This window comes from Varanus komodoensis, unplaced genomic scaffold (genome assembly GCF_004798865.1).
Source record: "Varanus komodoensis strain SLA01 unplaced genomic scaffold, ASM479886v1 scaffold59_1, whole genome shotgun sequence".
Taxonomy (NCBI): domain Eukaryota; kingdom Metazoa; phylum Chordata; class Lepidosauria; order Squamata; family Varanidae; genus Varanus; species Varanus komodoensis.
This window is the reverse complement of record NW_025336221.1, coordinates 3,535,101-3,555,079: the sequence shown is the minus strand read 5'-3', so window position 1 is coordinate 3,555,079 and position 19,979 is coordinate 3,535,101. Positions and strand designations below refer to the sequence as shown.

At 38.1% G+C, this 19,979-nt stretch overlaps 1 protein-coding gene across 2 annotated transcripts in view; it reads left to right on the top strand.

Moving 5' to 3' along the window:
• LOC123033096 (SAP domain containing ribonucleoprotein) overlaps positions 1-19,979 on the top strand; it is an 81,304-nt gene that overhangs the window by 20,753 nt on the left and 40,572 nt on the right. The window contains exons 6-9 of one of the 2 annotated variants that reach the window (XM_044449505.1): positions 5,071-5,144; positions 6,357-6,385; positions 7,844-7,869; positions 11,736-11,804. In XM_044449505.1, the coding sequence (XP_044305440.1) occupies positions 5,071-5,144; positions 6,357-6,385; positions 7,844-7,869; positions 11,736-11,804 (198 nt within the window). The remainder of the gene's footprint in view (positions 1-5,070; positions 5,145-6,356; positions 6,386-7,843; positions 7,870-11,735; positions 11,805-19,979) is intronic. The other variant, XM_044449506.1, reaches the window with a different exon arrangement.

Sequence of the window (19,979 nt, the reverse complement as noted above, 5' to 3'; positions counted from 1 at the left end):
GCCAAAACCATAATTTTAGTTTATGCAGCTGACTCTTTTATTGTATATTTGACTGTTTTTTTCCATTTCTACCTTGCTGCTGGCCCTGCATTATTAGGTTGCTGCTATTTATGGCCTCTTTCAGATGTAATAAGAAACCATTCAGCTATATGAATGAACGGCACTGAATTTCATGCTCAGATACTCCTCTTTTGTGTTCAATAGGAGATGGCAAGCTTTCATTTCACATTGTAAGCAAACTATGTTTCACCATGACCTCTAAACTCAGAAAACTGGTTTACTGAAACAATTGTTTCAGAACAGTTCATTATCTGAAAACATGGTTTGATCTTGGCTTGTTCTCATTAATCATAGTTCTAACCAACTGAAATTCCCAGTGTAGAGACATCATGGGGAACTGTAATTTACCAGTTTTTCAGAAGTGAAATTCTATGTTTAATTTGGATGCAAGTGCTGTAGACTGGATTGGGTCACATGATCTGCTGCTGTAGTCTCTGTTAACTTTGTCTATTTGAACACAAGACAGGTTTGTACTGCTGTTGCAGTTTGTAGATGAATGTGGCCTCTGCTGTCTTCTGGTTACCACTGACAAGAAAGGTCACTATGTTAGCATGAGAAAACTTTGCAACATGAAACAAATATGCTGAGCCTCTGTTTTTTCTCTTTGGATTGTTCGCTTAGTTCTGTAGCAGTGTTTCTACACTTGCCAAAGGAACTGCTTGGAATGTTAAAGGAGAAATTGATATGCCCATGGTTCTGTATAGAGTAAAAGTACTTTGGGGGAACTTGGCACAATATTTCTCTCTGACAGTTGCTTTGCTTCCTTTATTTTCATCACTTTGCACTGCACTCGCCATAACAAGGGAAGCTGATATGAAAACACAGTCTTTCTCCCTGCTGTTAAACTGCCACCTCCAAGATCTAATCTTTTTGTAAGCTGACAACAGCTATTGATGGCTGCTGTCGCAAATCATGAATTATTACTTCAGTGGAGCAAAGAACCAGAAACAGTAAATAGAAAATTATCTGAAATGGTGCTGAAAGAGTGACGTCTTCTAAACTTTGTGGGAAGCCTTCATCAAGGGGCCATTAAATTAAATTATTTTACTTACGTCCATTGCTCTTGGTTCTCAATTCTGCAATGCCCCATACGAAATTTCCTTGACACTTTACAGATCTTTTTAGCCAGAGTGTAGTAATTCTGGATTTAATTGACCTATGAAGGTTCCTCAGGTATGATGATATTCTCAGAATTCCAGGATTTCTTTTCAGCACTATCATTGAGGTTGCTATACTTGAACAGCCTCAGAGTTAATGGGAGCTGATACTAGGTAACCTCTTAAGGTCAAACCTGCCTACAGGAAACCAGATTTGGTTCCTACAGGAAGAAAACTTTATTCTTGATTAATAAAGCAAATGACTTAGAAGTTAAATGCTTACAAGAACGAGCAGTGGGAATGTGTTGTCCAGTGAATTTGTAAATGAGTTTCATTGGTTAGTAGTATGTTCTTCAGTGAAGTATTTCATTTTGTTAGTCATAAATATGCTGCTAACTTAATAAAGTTTTGTGAGCTAACCATTAGGAGCTATCTCCCTTTTTATGTTGAAATTATTTATTTTTGTGCCTCTTGCATGTTTCACCCAGTATTTCTTTTGTCAGAATAAATTGCATTCAGTCTCTAGGCATCATATCTTTACCTTTATGTCACAAACATAACTTGATTTGTGTGTTGGCTTATGAAATATAGCCATTTTCATAACACCATGCTCAAACAGATGTTCTTAGGCTCCTGCTGGTATTCTGTAAAATAGTTCCACTTTTCACTTTAAAATGGTATTACTTTTCTTAGCTTGCATTTGAAGTCCTGTTCTGCCTGTTTCCAAACCAGTTGTGAGCTGTCACTTGTGTTCTAGAACTAGGAGGAAGAAGTAAGTTGCTCACTTTGTGGTTAATACAAGGTTTTCACTCCTATGCCTTCTGGTCAGGGCCTTTTCCTGGTTGGGATGTGCAACATTTTATGTATGTCACATGCTTGTGACATAAGACATTGAAAACCTTGAAAATGGATTTGTATTATACTTGATACTCCTTCTGTTTTCCTGCTAGCAGAGTCATCATGAAAATGCATAGTTCTTCTTGCCCTAGAATCCCCAGGTCTTCCTTTCTTTATTTCCTAAAAAATATACGAAAGAGTAGTGCTGGATCACACTAGTCCAGCCTTCTTTTCAAACAGCAGCCAACCAGCTGCCTGCAGGAAACCTGCAAGAAGAAATTATGCAGGTGCACCCATGAGATAAGTGGTTTCACTACAGGTTCATAGAACAATAGATTTGGAAGGGGCCTTTAAGGCTATCAAATCCAGCTTCCATTTCAAAGCAGGACTCCCAAGTTAAAGCATCTCTAATAGATGGCTGTCCAGCTGCTTCTTGAATGCCACTTTCACCTTTGTCTTCCAACTGGTATCCCAGTGTTCCTTGCAGCATCCTATCTTATCTCCCTTCTTCCCACTCTAATTGCATTCCTTTTTGTTAACCCTCACTCCAGTTGTGACCACTTTCCATTCCCTAACTTTTATTTCTCAAAAGATTCCAAAAAATTGAATTGGGCTCATTTTCACCCCCTGGCCCCAAATGAGCACAAATTTCTTCATATTTTATTTATTTGGTTTTTTGGAGTTGCACAAGTGTGCACTGCACCTTTCTGGTATATGTAAATTTGTTTGGTTAGTTTCTTTGTCACTTAGATCTGTCAAAAGATAATAGAGTCACAAGGCCAGACTGCACGTTGGCTAGATTGCAGACAGTTGACAGCTATGAAGTGTGTAGCTTTCAACTGGAATGCAGCAGTAAAGAAGAAAAAAGACCCATGAAGGTGAAGGTGCCAAAAGGGAGTGGGCTTTAGATCTCCCCCTTAACCCTATGGGTTTTTAATATAGAACACACTTATGTTGCTTTGGAACATGTTCTGAATTTCCAGGTAGTCCAAAAAGGGGAGATCTTAAGACCACCCAGTTTTCACAGCTCCTTTCCAGAACTTTTACTGTCTTCCCTGATATCTGTCAAAAGGGGGAAAAAAAACCTTGAAAAGTTGGCTGGATGGGATGGTGTTAATGGGGCCACATGGAGGGGCACTCCATCCACTTTCTCCCATGCTGCAACCTCTGTTTTTTGTTTTTAAGGGTTTGGGAAATGTGCACGTTTTTTACAGGGAAATATATGCAGATTTCATGGCTGGGAGTTGAATGAGCTAGTGTCAGTCACTCCAAGATGCTGTTTGGACATTACTACCCTGCTGGTGGCCCAGCTGAGCTCAGTAAGGGGGAGAGTGTTGGTTCCATGATTGTACATATGTCTCTCCTTACTCCCCCTTTTCTATGTTTAGAAATCCCAGTTTTTGTAACCTTTCATAGTAGGGAAGTTTCTGAGGTCCCTTGGTCATTTTACTTGGCCTTTTAGGTATTTTTTTCAAGCTCCACAATGCCCTTGTTTTAGGTGCAGTGACCAGGTCTGTATAAAATATTCCAGATAGATTTATTTAAGGGAACTATGATAACAGCAGCTTTCTTTTCAGTTCCTTTTCAAATTCTGCCTAACATGGAACTTGCCTTTTTCACAGCACTCACGCACTAGGTCAACATTTTCATTAAGCTGTCCACCACAATACCAAGATCTCTTTTTTGTTCAGTCATGGCTAGCTCACATCGTACCAGGATATATATGATGTTGAGAGTCTTATCCCAACGTGCCTCAATGTACAGTTGCTTATATTGGATCACATTTGCTATTTTGATGCCCTTTCGCCCTCTTTGGAGAGATCCTTTTGGAGTTCCTTGCAGTCCCTTTTAGTTTTACCCACCCAAAATAATTCGCTGTCATGAACATATTTTGCCACTTTACTACTTGCTCCTACTTCCAGGTCATTAACAAACAAGTCGAAAAGCACTGGTCCCAGTACAGATCACTGCAGAATCTTACTGTTTACATCCCTCGATTGAGATAATTTACCATTTATTCCTGCTCTCTGCCTTCTATTCCTTAACCAGTTATAATCTATAAGAGAACCTCTCTCTAAGTTGGCCCTTTGTGGTTTCTGGGGTTGGTGCTGGAATGAGACCACCTCACCAGTGTTGCTTTACACTTCCCTTTACTTAGGTTCACAGAGAGGATTGAGTTACTGGTTGCTCACTCTCAGCATTTACTGACTAACCAACAAAAGATGTTTTGAAGGTGGAAGCTCTACTCTTCCTCTCTTTTTCTGAGCTCTGCTCCCTGTATGCCTCCCATACTTCCTTTGTTAGCATTGCCCTCATCTGTCTAAAGAAGCCTAGCTTGACCAAGCCACTAGTTCTTCTCTGCAGTTGTGTGCAGGATAATTTTGAACGATTCCCTTTATTTGGGAAACTCAACAAAGCCACACAGCAACAATTGTTTGGCATACCTGAGTGGAATCTGACTTTCGAAAACCTACTGTAATTAAATAATACATGGGGGGGGGGCGTCTGTGATTAGCAAGTTCATGCACACTTTCATGGTGCTTTGTCTTTCAAATCAGCCTCGTCTAGTGACACCTAGGAAAATGAAAAGCTTCCATTTGGTAGATAGAAACAGGCAAAGATAAATGGATGCTGACTGTTAAATGTGGAACTAAATGCATAATTTTCTGAATGAAATTCAAGATTGTCCAAGCAAACATACATGGATGCACGCACTCCAGGATTTTGTTTCTCTTTCTTCCTTCAGTTTTCTTGCACATATCCTAGTTCTATCCTAGCAGGTCTCTAAACCCCATGGAGCAAATTTGGAAAGGGCATGGGTGGAATTGGGTCTGTAGAAAGAAATGGAAATTTCACCCAATCAGCAGTGTCTGTTATGGAAGATACAACTATACACCCTCACCATTGGTGAGGGTGTTCAAGGATAGGCTAGACATGCACATGGTGGGCATGTTGTGAGCAGAGCCGGCTGGAGCTGGGGGTCAGACTAGATGGCCTGGGAGGCCCCTTCTGACTCGCTCTGTTTTTATGTTTCTATATCTCTAATATTTATAGGATATGTATTTGTCTACTTTAGAGAATGCAGAAGCGGGCAGAAAGATTCAATGTTCCTGTGAGTTTGGAGAGTAAGAAAGCTGCACGAGCAGCTCGGTAAGTGATATTGCCACTCTCTGCTGCTTTTTAACCAACTGGAAGTTTATTCTGGATGCATGCAACTTTTATATTAGTTAGCTGGAGCAACTTTTGGAATTTGAGTTGTGGGTAAAAACAAATGATTGCATTGCTGTGCATAGTTTATATCATGTGTTGATTTGCTTCCCTAACAACTGTTTGTTTGATACTCCAATATGCCACCCAAAGACTTCTCATATTTTCATCTGCAATGGATGGGGTAACTGTCACTCTCTAACAACTTCCACCATTCCTGATTATTGGTTTTGCTAGCTGGGACTGATGAAAGCTGGAGTTCAGTCCCACTCTAATCTACTATTATTTCTTCCATCCTTATCCTCAAAAAACCAATCCTGAATGACTGACCTGGAGTCACCTAATGAGCTTCATGGCTGACTGGGGACTAGACTGGATCTCCCAGGTCCCCAATTCTGAACCCTAACCACCATCTCCAGTGGCTCAGAAAGAAACTGCTTCACAAGTTGTATAAAAGATGGAAAGGAAGGAAGTCCAGAATAACTTTTGGGAAAGACATGGGAAAGACACACTAGACTTATCTCTTAATGTTCTGTTCCAAGTAGAGGCTTTCACACTAAATTACACTTAAATCCAGGAAGAATGGATTACATACTCAGTTTCTTTCGTAGCCTGTAAAACTTCCAACAAATGTTCAGACAGGCCTAAAATGGTTGGAATAATATATCTGTTTATCATCAATTAAATAATATTCCAGACTTTAATTTCTTTACTGGTATCCATGAGTGCTTGAAATCATGGGGAATGGGTTAAAAAAGTAAAAATGGAGACAACTAACACAGAACATTTTTTTTACCGTAACATACTGTACTCTATGTTACGTCAGTGATAAGTACCTTGAACACTCATGAGATGTACAGAGCTTAAACAGCTAATTTTTCAAGAATATGGAATCACTGGAAAAATTAGCCCAGAATATGATTATTCTATTGTATTTAATTGTATTCCACTTAATTGGTGCTGATAATGTGTATAGCAGAATTCTTAGCTGTTCTGATAATCTGATTCAAAGAGCAATCTGGATATACTCTGGGTATATCAGTGACATATTTACATGGTAATTAAGTTTAGTTAGTTTTTAAATTATTTTCTACTATGTCATGTCTTAAATGCTAAACTTCAGAGTGTCTAACTAGGTTGTTTTCTTCTTTATAGGTTTGGTATGACTACAGCTTCCACTAAAGGTACTTGAGTGGGAGGCAGGGTTCAGTCATGGTAAAAATTACTGGTATCTTTCCCCTTCCTTTGAGTGTTCTGTCCACTAATCTCTCAACCACTTTATAGAAATAGTATTAAGAAGAAAGTTACTTTGTCCATGGGACCTTCTGAAAACTTTGCAATAACTTTGTTATAACAATGGCTTTCTACAGGCTATTTGACCGCTGTTGTTATTAATGGGTTCTGAAAGTGTTGTTTTTATGTAAATTTCAGTGTGTGCAACACGCTAATTTAGATATAATCGTGTGCTATGATATAGTAACTTCTGACAGAACCAGGATTTGGACCTATAATAATGTGTTTGATGCATTGACTCATTTAGATGCATTGACTCCAAATGTGGTAGACTGTGAATGTCACAGATATACCAGAGTTAAAACCAATAGCGCCTAATAAAATTGGACAAAGTTATTTCTTGGACAAATTTGCAATGGTTGTCATACGAAAGTTAGTCTGGATTAGAAAGTTAACTTATCCTTTAGTATTTCTGTTTGAAGATGATAAATACTAGATTAAAGGATGCAAAAGAAATGGTATATACATAGATTTTGTAGTAATAGCTAGAATGATGTGGTATAGGGCACAAACACCTCTGATGGAGTATTTGGCAAATACTGTCTTTGCAGTACAGCTCCTAAATGTGTTTACATGTGGGCTTCCCATAACAATAACTTGAGTAAATCTGTTCTGTTAAGTAAATCAGACTTCCTATAAGTAAAAGAGCCATCTTATGGCTTTCCAGACAGTGTCTGGTTTGCTACAGGATGGTGCAGATCTCCTTTGTTGCTATAGAGAGACCATGTGGGAACCAGTGTGGACAGATCCCCATCAACATTTCTTTCCTCCACTCCATAGCCAACTGAATGTTGCTCAAAAGCTGCTTTGGAATGTCACCAAAAGCTGTTTTGCCCCTCCTGAATAGGGTGCAGCAGCTGTTGGAGGAATAGTGGAATTGCCCAAAATTGTGCTTGGATCCTCAGATAAGTTAACTTTATAGCACAGATCTGTACATTTCTACTCAGATGCAGATTCCATTGGGTTTGATGTTACTCTTTGCCAGGAACATAGACAAAAGATTTCTGCCTTAAGAAAGTTCATAGAAGGAAATTTTGCTACCTCCTATTTCTCACTACTGATGCACCAGCCCTCCAGAAATGTTTTTGGAGGGTGACAAATTACTTCAGGGAAGAGGAAGGAGCAGAACTTAACTTCTATGGTTTTTCTGAAATATTCAGATCAAAGTTATTTTTTTTATAATAAATCTTTCTCTTTGAACATTATTATGAGGCTTTGCCTACATTTTTAACTATAAGAGTTATCTCTCCAGTTTTGCTGCCATCACTTTTTCATCCTTTACTTAAGCAATCTGAAGGAAACATGTTTGTTTCAAAATGGTAATTTAAAACATATTTTTCCTATTTCAGGTCTGATTGCAGAAAGTAAGACTACAGTAAGTATCTACTTTGCTTACTATAATGAATTGTAAACTTTCTGCTGAATCCCTTTCACACACAGAAAGTAATTGATATTTTAGAACTTTATCAACCAAACTGACAAACTTCAGTGAGTAAGTGACTTAAAACTAGCATTAAACTTAGTGCCAGGACAATTATGTGATTTATACATAGGCAAATCCATGCTGAATCAGATGCAAGGCCTTTCTAGCCCAAGGAGTCATAATATTTTTTTCCTTTCCTTACTTAGAATAGAATGATTTTGATGCCTAATAAGATAGAATATTAGATTCATATTCCATGCAGATTATATTCTTTATCCTACGGCTAAAAATACATTTTGATGCCTTAGGAAATTGATTATAGTAATCAGTTTTTCTGATTACAAGTGACCATGTCAAAGATACTAAACCAGGCAAGAGACCTTAGCTTTATCCTTATTCTTTCCTTTCCTGTGCAACAGAATGTACAATATCACAAAGATTGCCAAGATCTCCTTTTATGTTCTCTCACCTAAAGCACTAGTTCATGCTCTGATTCTGTGCTGTGGTAAATACTGCTATTCTCTGTCTCATCCTTGTCACACTTCTTGATCTATCCAGAAAACTGTTGTCAAAACAATTCAGTGCTTTTCTTCATTCAGCATTCATTTTTCTGATCTTTTCCTCAAATCTCTTCCTGGCTCCCTCTCCCCTCTACAGCCCACCCAAATTTATTATCCTCGCCATCAAAAGTCCACAGACTGCTCCCACATACGTTTCTTGTCCTTATCTCCCAACATGTCTTGTCCTGTGATCTTCACCACAATATCCTATGATCACTTATATCAGGAGTGAAGAACCCTTTTCAGTGTATGGGCTATATTCTATTTCAGAGAAGCTTTAAAGGGCTGCTTTTCAGTAACAACTAGAGCTGCAACAAAAGTGAAAAGTTCCTCAAAAACTCCTCCCTACAATTCCATTTATACCCATTTATGGCAAGAAACATGTTTTCACAGGAGGATGCATGAACTGCATGGCTACTCACAAATAAGTAATGTCTGCTCAGAAATAAGTAGGAGTAAAACACTCAGCAGCACTTTCGGATATCGGCGCTTTGAGATAGCATCCCAGATACTACATTTCTGAATGTTTGTTCAGATGGAAGCAGGATTGAATAATTCAGCAGCTTCTGATTAGAAACAAGACCTTTTCCCTCCATGACAGAGAGGATGAGGTCAAGTGGAAAAAGTCTTCTGGGCTGAATAGGGAACCCATACTACCCAAAGATTCCCCACCCTGTTTTAGTATTTTAATACCTGAACCACTTTCCTAGAATGCTACATCTCTCCTTAAGCCCACTGGTACGATGAAATGTTTAATCTCTTAGCCTTCACTTTCAGCCAAAATGCAAATAAAGTATCTATGTTTGCATGTATAAATCTGTATTAACTCTGCTGTTGTCACAGTTTATGAGCTCTTTGAGTTAAAAACGATTCTTTTGGCCTGTTACTGCAACAGACTAACATGGGGTCTTCCTGTAAAATTCTTTGCTTACGTTACTTGTGTAAACTACCATGTATAGTGTTGATAACAATCTTGAGAGCACACAGGTAGCAGTTCTGCTAATTTAGCGAGCGTTTTTACAAGATCTAGAAGAGAAGTGCTAGTTTTAGTCTTTTGTTGTGTCATTTATTTGGGAAGTACTTTGTTGATACCAAGGAGAGGTAGATTAACACCAAAGATTTTGGGGTCCCCCTAAAATATAAATCTTTAAAATATATGACCATTGAGCAACTGTCAGGTATTTCTGCATTTGACATGTTTAAATTAATTTTAATGATGATGAAGAAAAACACTTGGATGACCTTTGTTTTGTATTTCTGCTTGTAAAAAAAAAAAAAAAAAAAGCTTCCATGTAGCCTGAAGTGCCTGATCCTGCCTAATCTTGGAAGCTAAGCAGGGTCAGGCCTGGTCAGAATTGGGATGGGTGACTTGAGTGTATGATTCTATGATTATTGCTGTCAACTGCCTAGAGAGCTTTGGCTATGGGCAGTATAAAAATGTAATAATAATAATAATTATTATTATTATTTTATTTTTAATGTGTTGTTATTTGTCTTAATTGTGTTTTATCTTGTAATTGTGATCCACCTTGTGGCACAATTGGGTGCCATACAAATGTTCTAAATAATTAAATAAATAACTTTTCCAATGTAAATTCTTTGGCCAAATTAGGACTGAGCCAAAATACATAGAACCTTTTTTGAGCAAGTTTACTCCTCATGAAAATAAATTCAAAATTTGGTCTTTTAAGGAGCAATCAAGCGGAGGCAAGGCAGATGTTTGGCTCCTTTAATGTGTCGACTTTAAAAGGAAGTTACCTGCAGAACTCCCTGTACCCTCTGCCTTGACAAGTTGCCAAGAGAAGTGGAAAATTGTGGTACCTGTTGGAACTTTAAAGCTGTTGTTGCACCCACTTGAAAGGAATTAATTTATTCCTGTCTTCTGTTGAATACTTCACCAACAGAGAGACAATCCCAATTTTTCAACAACATTTTATGTTTCAAAATACCATATTTGTTGCAAAAAATCAAATGTCTCAATTTCAGCTCACGCTTAGGCCAAATACTTCTTAATTCCATACTTAAACACAACATCTACTCAAAATCTGTAGTACTGAAATTTGGTAACATTAATTTATTTCTCTTTGATACTAAACATTTTTTCATTTTAATTATCTTTTGGCATTAGGGGATATATATCATTGTTTCTGAAGACTTAAAAATACAAAAGTGACTTAACAAAAAGACAATGGAGGCAAAGTACTAACTGGGTTAGAAATAACAAATGTGATGGTTCTATTTTTTGACAGTTATGAATGTATTTTGAAAGAAAGGAATCAGTCTTTGTACCATTGCTCTGGCAATATAGTAATAAAGATCCTTATTAGAACTGATTTGCAGTAATATTCTGTAGATCTAGATTCCATCTTTTTGTTTTCTTTCCACTTCTTAATTGATAAAAGAGATTGTTTTATTTATTTATTTATTTATTTATTAAAACATTTCTATGCCGCCCCATTTGCCGAAGCCTCGGGGCGGCTCACAACATAAAATAAAATACAAAAATAATATAAAAATAACAGTATAAAATAAATAACAATATAAAAAGTCGCCCTGGCCAGATACATAAGCAAATACTGTTAACAATTAAAGTGACGCTTAAATAAAAAGGTCTTCGCCTTGCGCCGAAAAACAAATAACGATGGCGCTAGGCGGACCTCTCTGGGGAGCGCATTCCATAGATTGGGCGCCACCGCAGAGAATGCCCTCCTCCGAGTACCTACCCTCCTAATTTCTTTCATGGAGGGTTCCCGGAGAAGGGCCTCTCCCGCAGATCTCAAGGCCGGGCATGTAAGCACTCCTTCAGGTAACCAGGACCCAAGCCGTTTAGGGCTTTATAGGTCATCACCAACACCTTGAATTGGGCCCGGACTTCAATGGGAAGCCAGTGAAGCTGACAGAGGATTGGAGTCATGTGAACATAACACCCAGTCCCCGTCAGCAGCCTGGCAGCTCTATTTTGAACCAATTGAAGTATCCGGACCGTCTTCAAGGGTAGCCCCATGTAAAGTGCGTTACAGAAGTCCAGACGGGAAGTCACCAGCGCTTGTGTCACTGTCGCCAGGCAGTCGTATTCCAGGTAGGGGCGCAGCTGATGAATCAGCCGAAGCTGAAGGAAAGCACTCCTTGCCTACCAGCATAGCACTCAGTTTCAGAGCTCTCCATTTTCCTTGGCATAAGCATAAATTGTCTTGAGGTTTTTTTAATCGAAGACTACAAGTGACGGTTATATTAAACTGTTTCCTGTGACTTTTCTAGGTAAATTTAGACAAATTAAAGGAAAGAGCTCAGAGATTTGGCTTGAATGCCTCCACAGTCTCCAAAAAGGTAAGGTTCCAGGGCAAGCAGTACTATGGCAAATAAGTACATATTTGAAGGGAAAAAGAAGAAACTTCAACAAATATATAACTTAACAAAATACTTGTTTTGTAGTATTTGTTTTGCTGAGATGTTCTGGTGGATTGAGGAGGTTTATGTCCAGCATTATCAGTCCAGCTCCAAACTGTATTTAAAGATTTTAAAGGGATTGTATTAGGAGGTCAGTATTTATTATTGGTTTGCATAATACAATAGATTCCTAACTCTCCTTCTCAACTATATAACATTTTGGTAATATCCCTTGGGAGCAGATCCTTTTGGAATGAAATAATTCAAATACACTTTGGGTTGATTTTTATGCCAAAAGACGAGTGTCCACTATACTATGCTTAATGCTTTTGAAGGGGATAAACCTGTGCCTGGGTGTTCTACTTTAGGGTTCAGGAGGGGCACTCTGTGAAAAACCAACCTGTAAGAGAGAAGACTAGGCTAGGGCACTTCTCCCTGGTATCTTGTTTTCTTTGGAGATAGATTTTTATGTATGTATGTATGTATGTATGTAGGAACATTAACTCATAAGCCCTCTCCATTAATTTGAAGTAATCAGTCAGTCTTAGCTCAGTCTTAGCTAAGCCCTAGTATGCTTCCCCTCTTAGTTTCCCAAAACTGCAAATAAAAGATAAGGGTTCATTAAGCCTTTAATAAGAAAAACACAGTCCTGTCTGAAAGGGGTAAGCACTATTTCATGAGTAGCTGGGGAGAAAGAACTTATCTAGCATAATGTGTTATAACAGGCGACATTGCTATCATCTTTCTTAAGGCATGTACTGTGTTAGGAATAATAAGACTGAGAAAAGAGGCACAATATTGTATCTAATTCTGGAAACTGATGTAAGGCTGAACTATTATTTTCCATGGGCCTGAAAACTCCTGGCAGTTCTACAGATAAGCACCACCATAGAAATATATAGAATTTTGGAGGGTAGGATGGAGTAGAGAGAGACACACTGCCAATTTATTATTCCAGACTTGGAAATGTTCTTCTGTAAAAAGAAGGTTGTCATTTTGCCTTAACACCTGGCAAATAAACTATTCCATCCCTCATAGGACTTATCCATTGAACGTTTAATGCATTCCATTCTGCAATAAGACACTGAACCTGGCACCAGGGAGTTCAGTCATGTAGAAAATAACTGAAGGTGGAGGCCACTTTCCTCCCCATCTTCTACTCAGGGGACAGGGTGAAATCATGCAAGTGCATTAAAACTGGAATATGTGGAGGGGCAGGTCAGGGTGAGAGGCTGCTCAAACATCATTAACCCTGTCACCAGGAGTGCACATTTTTCAAGAAGAATATATGCTTTGTCAGCATTTATGGCCAAGTTTCCTTTGAGTATAATTGTGTACAAGAGCCTTAGTATGAATTGTAAGCTCTCTTTAAGAGCTTTCTGTAACAATGCCTTCTCCAATACCTGACAAAAATGTAAAATTGTAAGTGGTGAGCATTAACTAATTTGAATGCTCTTACAGAATATGTATAGAGCTAGTTTCATTAGTGAATTGATCCTCTTTTTGCACATAGCAGAACAGCAAGCCGAAGGTCAGAAATCGATTGCTTAGTTCGGTCTAGAAATTTGTGTTTCTGCCTGTCTATTTTTAAATAGTCTTTTGTCGTTAAGTTAGTTTTTGCTTGCCTATACCAGGCAAGAGGACAAGCCACAAATATAAGCATTATAGTAGTTTGTCTTGAGATCGTTTGTTCTCATTTGTGCTCAGATCTCTATTTTCTTATAAAAGTGGCTTTTTCCCTCTGAAGAGCATACTGTTAGATCCCATTGAGGCACATTATTAGTTGCTTCAATTAGCCTCTAGTATTGTGTTACCCACCTGGGTGTTCTTTATAGCTTTTCATTACAGAATAGTCTAGTTACATGTGCCTTTGCAGATTTTTAACACCACGCATTGCAGCAAAAACTTTGCTGTACACTATTATCTCTGGAGCGACATTTCATTTCCTATTCAAATTGGTTTTGAAGAAGAAAGGTGGGGGAAGAGGAATGTAGCCAACGGCAGTTTCAAGCCTGCTGGGATCAGGGAAGTAAACCTATAACGGGGTAAGAGGCTCTCTAGCTAATCTGTATCTTTGAACCTAGAACTAAAAAATTGAAGGGAGAAATTCTCTTCCTAAAATTTAATTAAGGTCCTATGAGTACAGTGGAACAGAGATGGTGATTGCCACTGTTTAATATACTAGAAGTGGCAGGTGCTTGCTTTTTTGTCAGCGCATAGCTATCAAATTAATTTTTAAAATAAATCAAGATAGCATTTTTTCTCTCTAGAACTAATCATACCCCCTCCCCTGTATTCTCCTGGGAGACTTCCTTTTAAATTTACCCTCTGACCTGAGGCTGCTGTCCCTTGATTTCTGTGAGTTACACTTAAACTGCTCCCTTCCCTTGTAAATTTTCCTTCTGTAGCAGCTGCTCCCTGTACCACTCTGAACCTCTGGTTTCCCAGTGGGAGACCTGATAGCTGCAGGCATTGGTGCTGCAGAGAGGGCCGCATCGTAATGCAAAACTGCATTCTCAGAGGGCTTGCCTATGCTTTTTATGCATGTACCAACCTCATAGGTGTCCAGCAGAGAGAGTATTAACACAAAATAGAAGACTGAGTGTCTTTAGAGAACCCTTGGGTTACCATAGATGCTACTTTTCTGCATTGCATTATCTGGTGTCATTTCCAGTCCGAACAGATGACTAAAATAATTTGTGCTTCACACCATCTAATGTAAGGAATCTCAAATTGTTTTAGAAGCGCTTAATCAACCTCAGCTTGGCAGGGCTTGGAGCTCAGTAGGTATTGTACTAGCATACTACAGATGCCGATAGAACTTCAAGGATGTAAGCTCAGGTATCTTAGCACCAGTTTCTTCTAATTCTTGGATTTGGGCTTTAAGTTGAAAAGAAAGAAAGGAACTTGTACTCAGAATCTTCTGCTTGAATCCAAAAAGTCTGTGCTATCAAGCAGCAAATTATTCACAACTACAATAATATCCAAATTTGTCAGATTCCTCTTTTAAAGGTGCTGAAAGTTCTAATTTGATTGCTAATGGGTAAAAAGGTGAAAAGTTAAGTGAATATTGGTCAAAAGTGCTAATTTTAACCAAAGCTTGTATTTCATGGTTTTTGGAGGACAAGTTTAGGGAATAGTTGTGTGTTTTCCAGTTAAATGGGATAATACAGTTGGCTCTATTCAATTTTCAGTCCAAATGGACTTAATCCATTTGATTTTTATCTCTCAATGAGAAAGCTAAAACAAGGGAAGAGATAAGCGTTTAATTAAGACCTGAAGGCAATATTAACTAATTCTGATTCTAATGGAGGATTGTATACATCAGCTGTACCCACTAACACCTCTTTTCCCAGATTATTTCATATCATCAAGCAGAGAGTTTGCCGTATTCATAGGTTGTTTGTCAGAGTGATGTTCAAACATGGTGCTTAAACTTGTTTATGCATTAAACATCCCAAAGTTAACCTAAGAACGAACTATTGGTTGACTGATTTATTTAACCCACAAGTCTATGAATGTGGCTGACATGTGGCACATATCCCTGCTATTTGTGGGTTATTTAACCCACAATTTACTGATGAATGCCACAGTTCTGTGAAAACAGGCTTTTCCAAGTCCAAACATCCTTTGTTTGAGCTTTCCTTCAGTTTACAGTATGTTCTGAACTAGCAACATATGTCTATAGAAGGTAGCAAAAAAATGAGTTACAGTTCTGGAGACAGTGGAGCTGAACTTAGGTACATGAAGCTGGTCTGACTAAAGGAGACTTCTTTGCCTCGTGCTATCTACATGGGAGCCCTTCCAGTTCCAGTGAAATGTCACACCAAGGGTTAGGGGACCCTTTTGAATAGAGTAGCTGGTGGTATGTAGCGTAGGCATCTTCCAGGAGCAGAGTTCTTCAATTCACAGAAGGTAGAACCATCCTGGTTTTGTGTCCTAGGAGCTTTCTTAACATTGGAAAAATTTTGTGTGGCACTGCAAAAACATTGGGAGCTAGCCATTTTATTACTTTGGTTTTCTTGGGAGCAAACCAAACCCCTATTCAAGTGCTTGAGGTTGGCTTGGAAAGTTATGTCAGCTGCTTTGTGGGCAGACATCCTCTGTTGGTTGATCTCATGTTTTCCCTTTTAGGGCCCCTGACTCATTCCTCCCATCTCTTTATCCAAAGTCATATTGTTCAGATTGCTATCATTTTTTCTGCTTTAGTCTGTGCAGTTTTTGTAAAATAGAGTTTTTATGAATGTTCAAATCAACCTACCACCAAAAGAATCTACGCCTTCCATGCTTCCTACTCAAATCAACACTGAACTTCAATTTTAAAGAATAATGGATGCATATTAACTCATACTTCCAAAAATTGCTTTAAAATTTGTTTAATGTACATACTTGTCTGCATCTACAAAGATTATATGGCAACACCCAGTGCATTCATGATTTTAAGACGTGCCACAAAGATGGAATGCAAAGTTGAGTGTGACTTTAACAACAAGACAGGAAATCAAACTTTTCTGTCACTCGTAGGCCAACATGCTCCCTTGTAATCCCTTCCCTAGCTTTCAAACAGGTTGAAAGTGTTTGTGTGTGTGTTTCATTTACCATTTGTTTAGATTTTGTGTATGTTTATTTTTGCAGAAAGTTAGACTTTATTTGTTGTATTTATATCCTGCCTTTATTCTTTTTGTAAAGAACTCAAGCAGCTTATATCATTCTCTTCCTGCTGCTTTCAGTCTTACCCCTACAACAACAGTCTTTTGCGGTTGGTTGGGCTGAGAGTCTGTGACTGGACTAAATTCACATAGTGGCTGAGACAGGAATAGAACCCAGATTGCTTGAGTCCTAGTCTCACACTCTTAACGACTATACCACATTGACTCTCACACTTTAGACTACAGCTAGAGAAACAAATGTTCCTGATGCTTATTAAAATGTTACATTTTAAGAAGCACATTAATTTGCATTAGCCATGACTTAATTTTATAATTAGCAAAGGCACAAGCTGGTCAATGAAATATGTTACGTAGTGATGAAATTGGTTTGGATCCATAGTTCCTATGTGGAGAATTCTACTCATGAGATCCTTCTTCTAGAGGAAGAGGGAACAGAGGCAATTTTCACCTTTTCCCATGCAGTCCCTGTGCCCTCTGAAAAACTTAAGATAATTTAGTGACTCTCTGAAACATTGTAAATTTACTGCTTCCCAACTTCCTCCAATAGAAGCCTCCACTGGATTTCAGTCCCACAATCAGGAGGAGTGCTTTCATTCACAAAAATATTCCTTTTTATATATAACAAAATATTTAACATTCATATGGTTCACAATATGGTTCCTGCAGCACTGTGTCTATTTGCTGTAGCTTTTAGTCTCCCAGAATAAAAATACTAGAATGTTATCTTTTTAGGCTGTAATCCTAAATTCAGTTACTAGTCTATGGAGCTTTCTTCAAAATACAGTTACTTTGTGAACAAGATCTCAGAAGAAGTTACAATGTACTGTTTTGACTTATGCTAATATGAACTGATTTACTTACTTACATTTCTGTGTGGTTCATTATGGTAAAGACAATTTTTTCTTGAGTACTATGGATACACTCAAACATTTCGGTTCTTTGTACTAAGTGGGATTACCAGGTGTAGTTTAGAAGACATCCAAGACTTCACAGCTTCTGAGAGCTGTGAATCTGCTGATCAATCCAAAATAGTACAGTGCCTTGGTCTTCCAGCTGGTGAGCCAGGATCTACAAATCTGTTGAATTCTGAGAATTCTAAAATCCCCTCCCTTTTCTTCTTGTTTAGGGCCTTTTAATCAGAATAAGCAAGAGAAAACCAAAACAATAGAAAAAGAGGGAGTGTGGGTAGGAAAGGAGGAGGAAAGGAAAATGTAGTACATTAATACATGAAAAAGGAAGGACTACCATGTTCCAGGTTGAGACAAAAGATAAATCTGTCACCCAGAACAGTAGAATGCACTGATTTATCTATCAAGGCTTTCTTGATATGGTCTCCTTTGGGACTGTCATTTGCCATGAAACAGATACTAGGCTGAATGGACCCGTTTCTTGCTGCACATGCAACTAACTACTGCCATTTGCTTTCAGAAACACTCTTCATTCCAAATAGGAGCCAGTGAGTAGGGGCCTAGTCCAGATTGGGAGCATATGCCAGATAAGGCCAGAAAGTAGGCAGTTTAATCACACTTTTTAAGAAATGTGAATGATCCACAGCTTACTGATGTGTGTAGACAGTTTCTTTGACTAATCTAGGGTAAGAGAGCCTAAATAAGGTTTTGATCAATAGATTTGATATTAAAAGCTTTTGAATCAACAGCTATATTAGCCTGATTTCTGTGTGTTTGTGCATGCAAGAGAGTATATAATATTGGTTTACATTTTGTGACTTTGGAGACATTATATTAGGTGTTTAATATTTAAATAAATTATAGGATACAAATACGAAAATCATATAATAAAGAAAAAACACTAAATACACAAAATAAAATTTAAAACACAGAAATCACCTTTAGGGCACCCCTCCACTGGGACCATGGCTGCCTAGTATGTTTTTCCTTCATTTTTCCAAGATACCCTCTTCCATCCAAAATTGCAATACATCCTTTGAGGGAGACATTGCATTTGGAAGAGACCTATTAATATGAGGGTCAGACTGGTTTCAGAGCCAAATACTGTGCTCAAAATTGCTTCTGAGCCAACAATTATAAACCCATATTAGAGAGTAAGTCCCAGTGAACACAGTAGAAGCTAATTTCAAGTAAACATACATAAATGGATGCTGTTATTCTCACTTTAAAAGCATTTTGACACTGGTACATTTGATTTGTGCTTACATTCCATATCTATATAAGAGCAGATTCACCTGTTCTCATGTTTTTAAATTTCAAAATATAGAGTGTGAATCTGATCTAATGTAAAGCAGTGTGTCTACAAATCCATAGCCCTTAATACTCTTTTTTTCTTTCTTCTTTCCCTACCCCCACCACCTTGAAATGATGTCACCATGCTCTAACTTGAGTAGCCATGAATGTAGGCCTGTTGATTTTAGAATAATGGGAAGTGACAAGGTGAAGAATAGTGCTGGCTGTCAGGGACATTTCAGCACAAGGATGCTGCAAGCAAGGCCACCTCCTCCCCCACACGCTGGGTTGTTTAGGAAAACAGTCCAGTGGCTTATGCAAGGCTGTGCTGATAGCATAGGCTAGATGGTTTGTAGATCCAGATAAAAGATGGGTATCATCTGACTCTCAGCAACCATTTCGCTTCATCTATTTTGGCAGACTATGCAGGAAGCAGACAGGGCTATACTCTCATTAAATATATTCCTTTACATTTGCATCTAATGGTTTGCAGCCAGTAGAGTTCTGATAGTTACTCACTGGAATGAAAATTACTTAGTTTCAGGTTTCTCAAATAGGACTTTCCCTAATTCAGGCTTAGTTGCAATGAAAAGTCTACTAATTTTATGCCCTCATATTTTGTTTTATGAGCTCAGGCAGATCAAACCAGTTATAAATAAACAAGATAGATCAGTGTTTTGCAACCTTGGTCAGATGCTGACCCTTAACCCCCAACACGTATTCCCTTCTTCCTATTTCTCTGTTATTCTCTCTATCTTGTTTGGATTCTCTTGTTTTAATCTCCTGTGAGGTGCTGAAGCTATCCCTGGAACCCAGCCAGATTTCCATGTAGGATTGAAACTAATGCTGTGATGCATGGTGCATCTACATCAACATACATATCAACTACTTTCTAATAATTATTAAAAGGGAAAATTTATTGCCTTTGCCACTGAGAAGCAGAAGAAATAAGGAAGAGAGGAATAAGACAACAGTTTGAAAAGATCTAAACACCAAACAGACTGTGCTATAGTTTTCATGCATCTATTTTGACCAGAGTCTTTACTTCTTATGGATTCATAATTTATTTTCCAATTCTTACAGAGATCCCATGGCTATGTTTTTATAAGACAATGGTACATACAGTGAATTATTTGGTATCCCCATATCAAATATTTGTATAGAAAGAATAATTTACATTTGCTTGAATAGTTAGCTTTGTACTGCTATTTGATGTCATTTATTAGCAGCTACTCTCTTTTGAA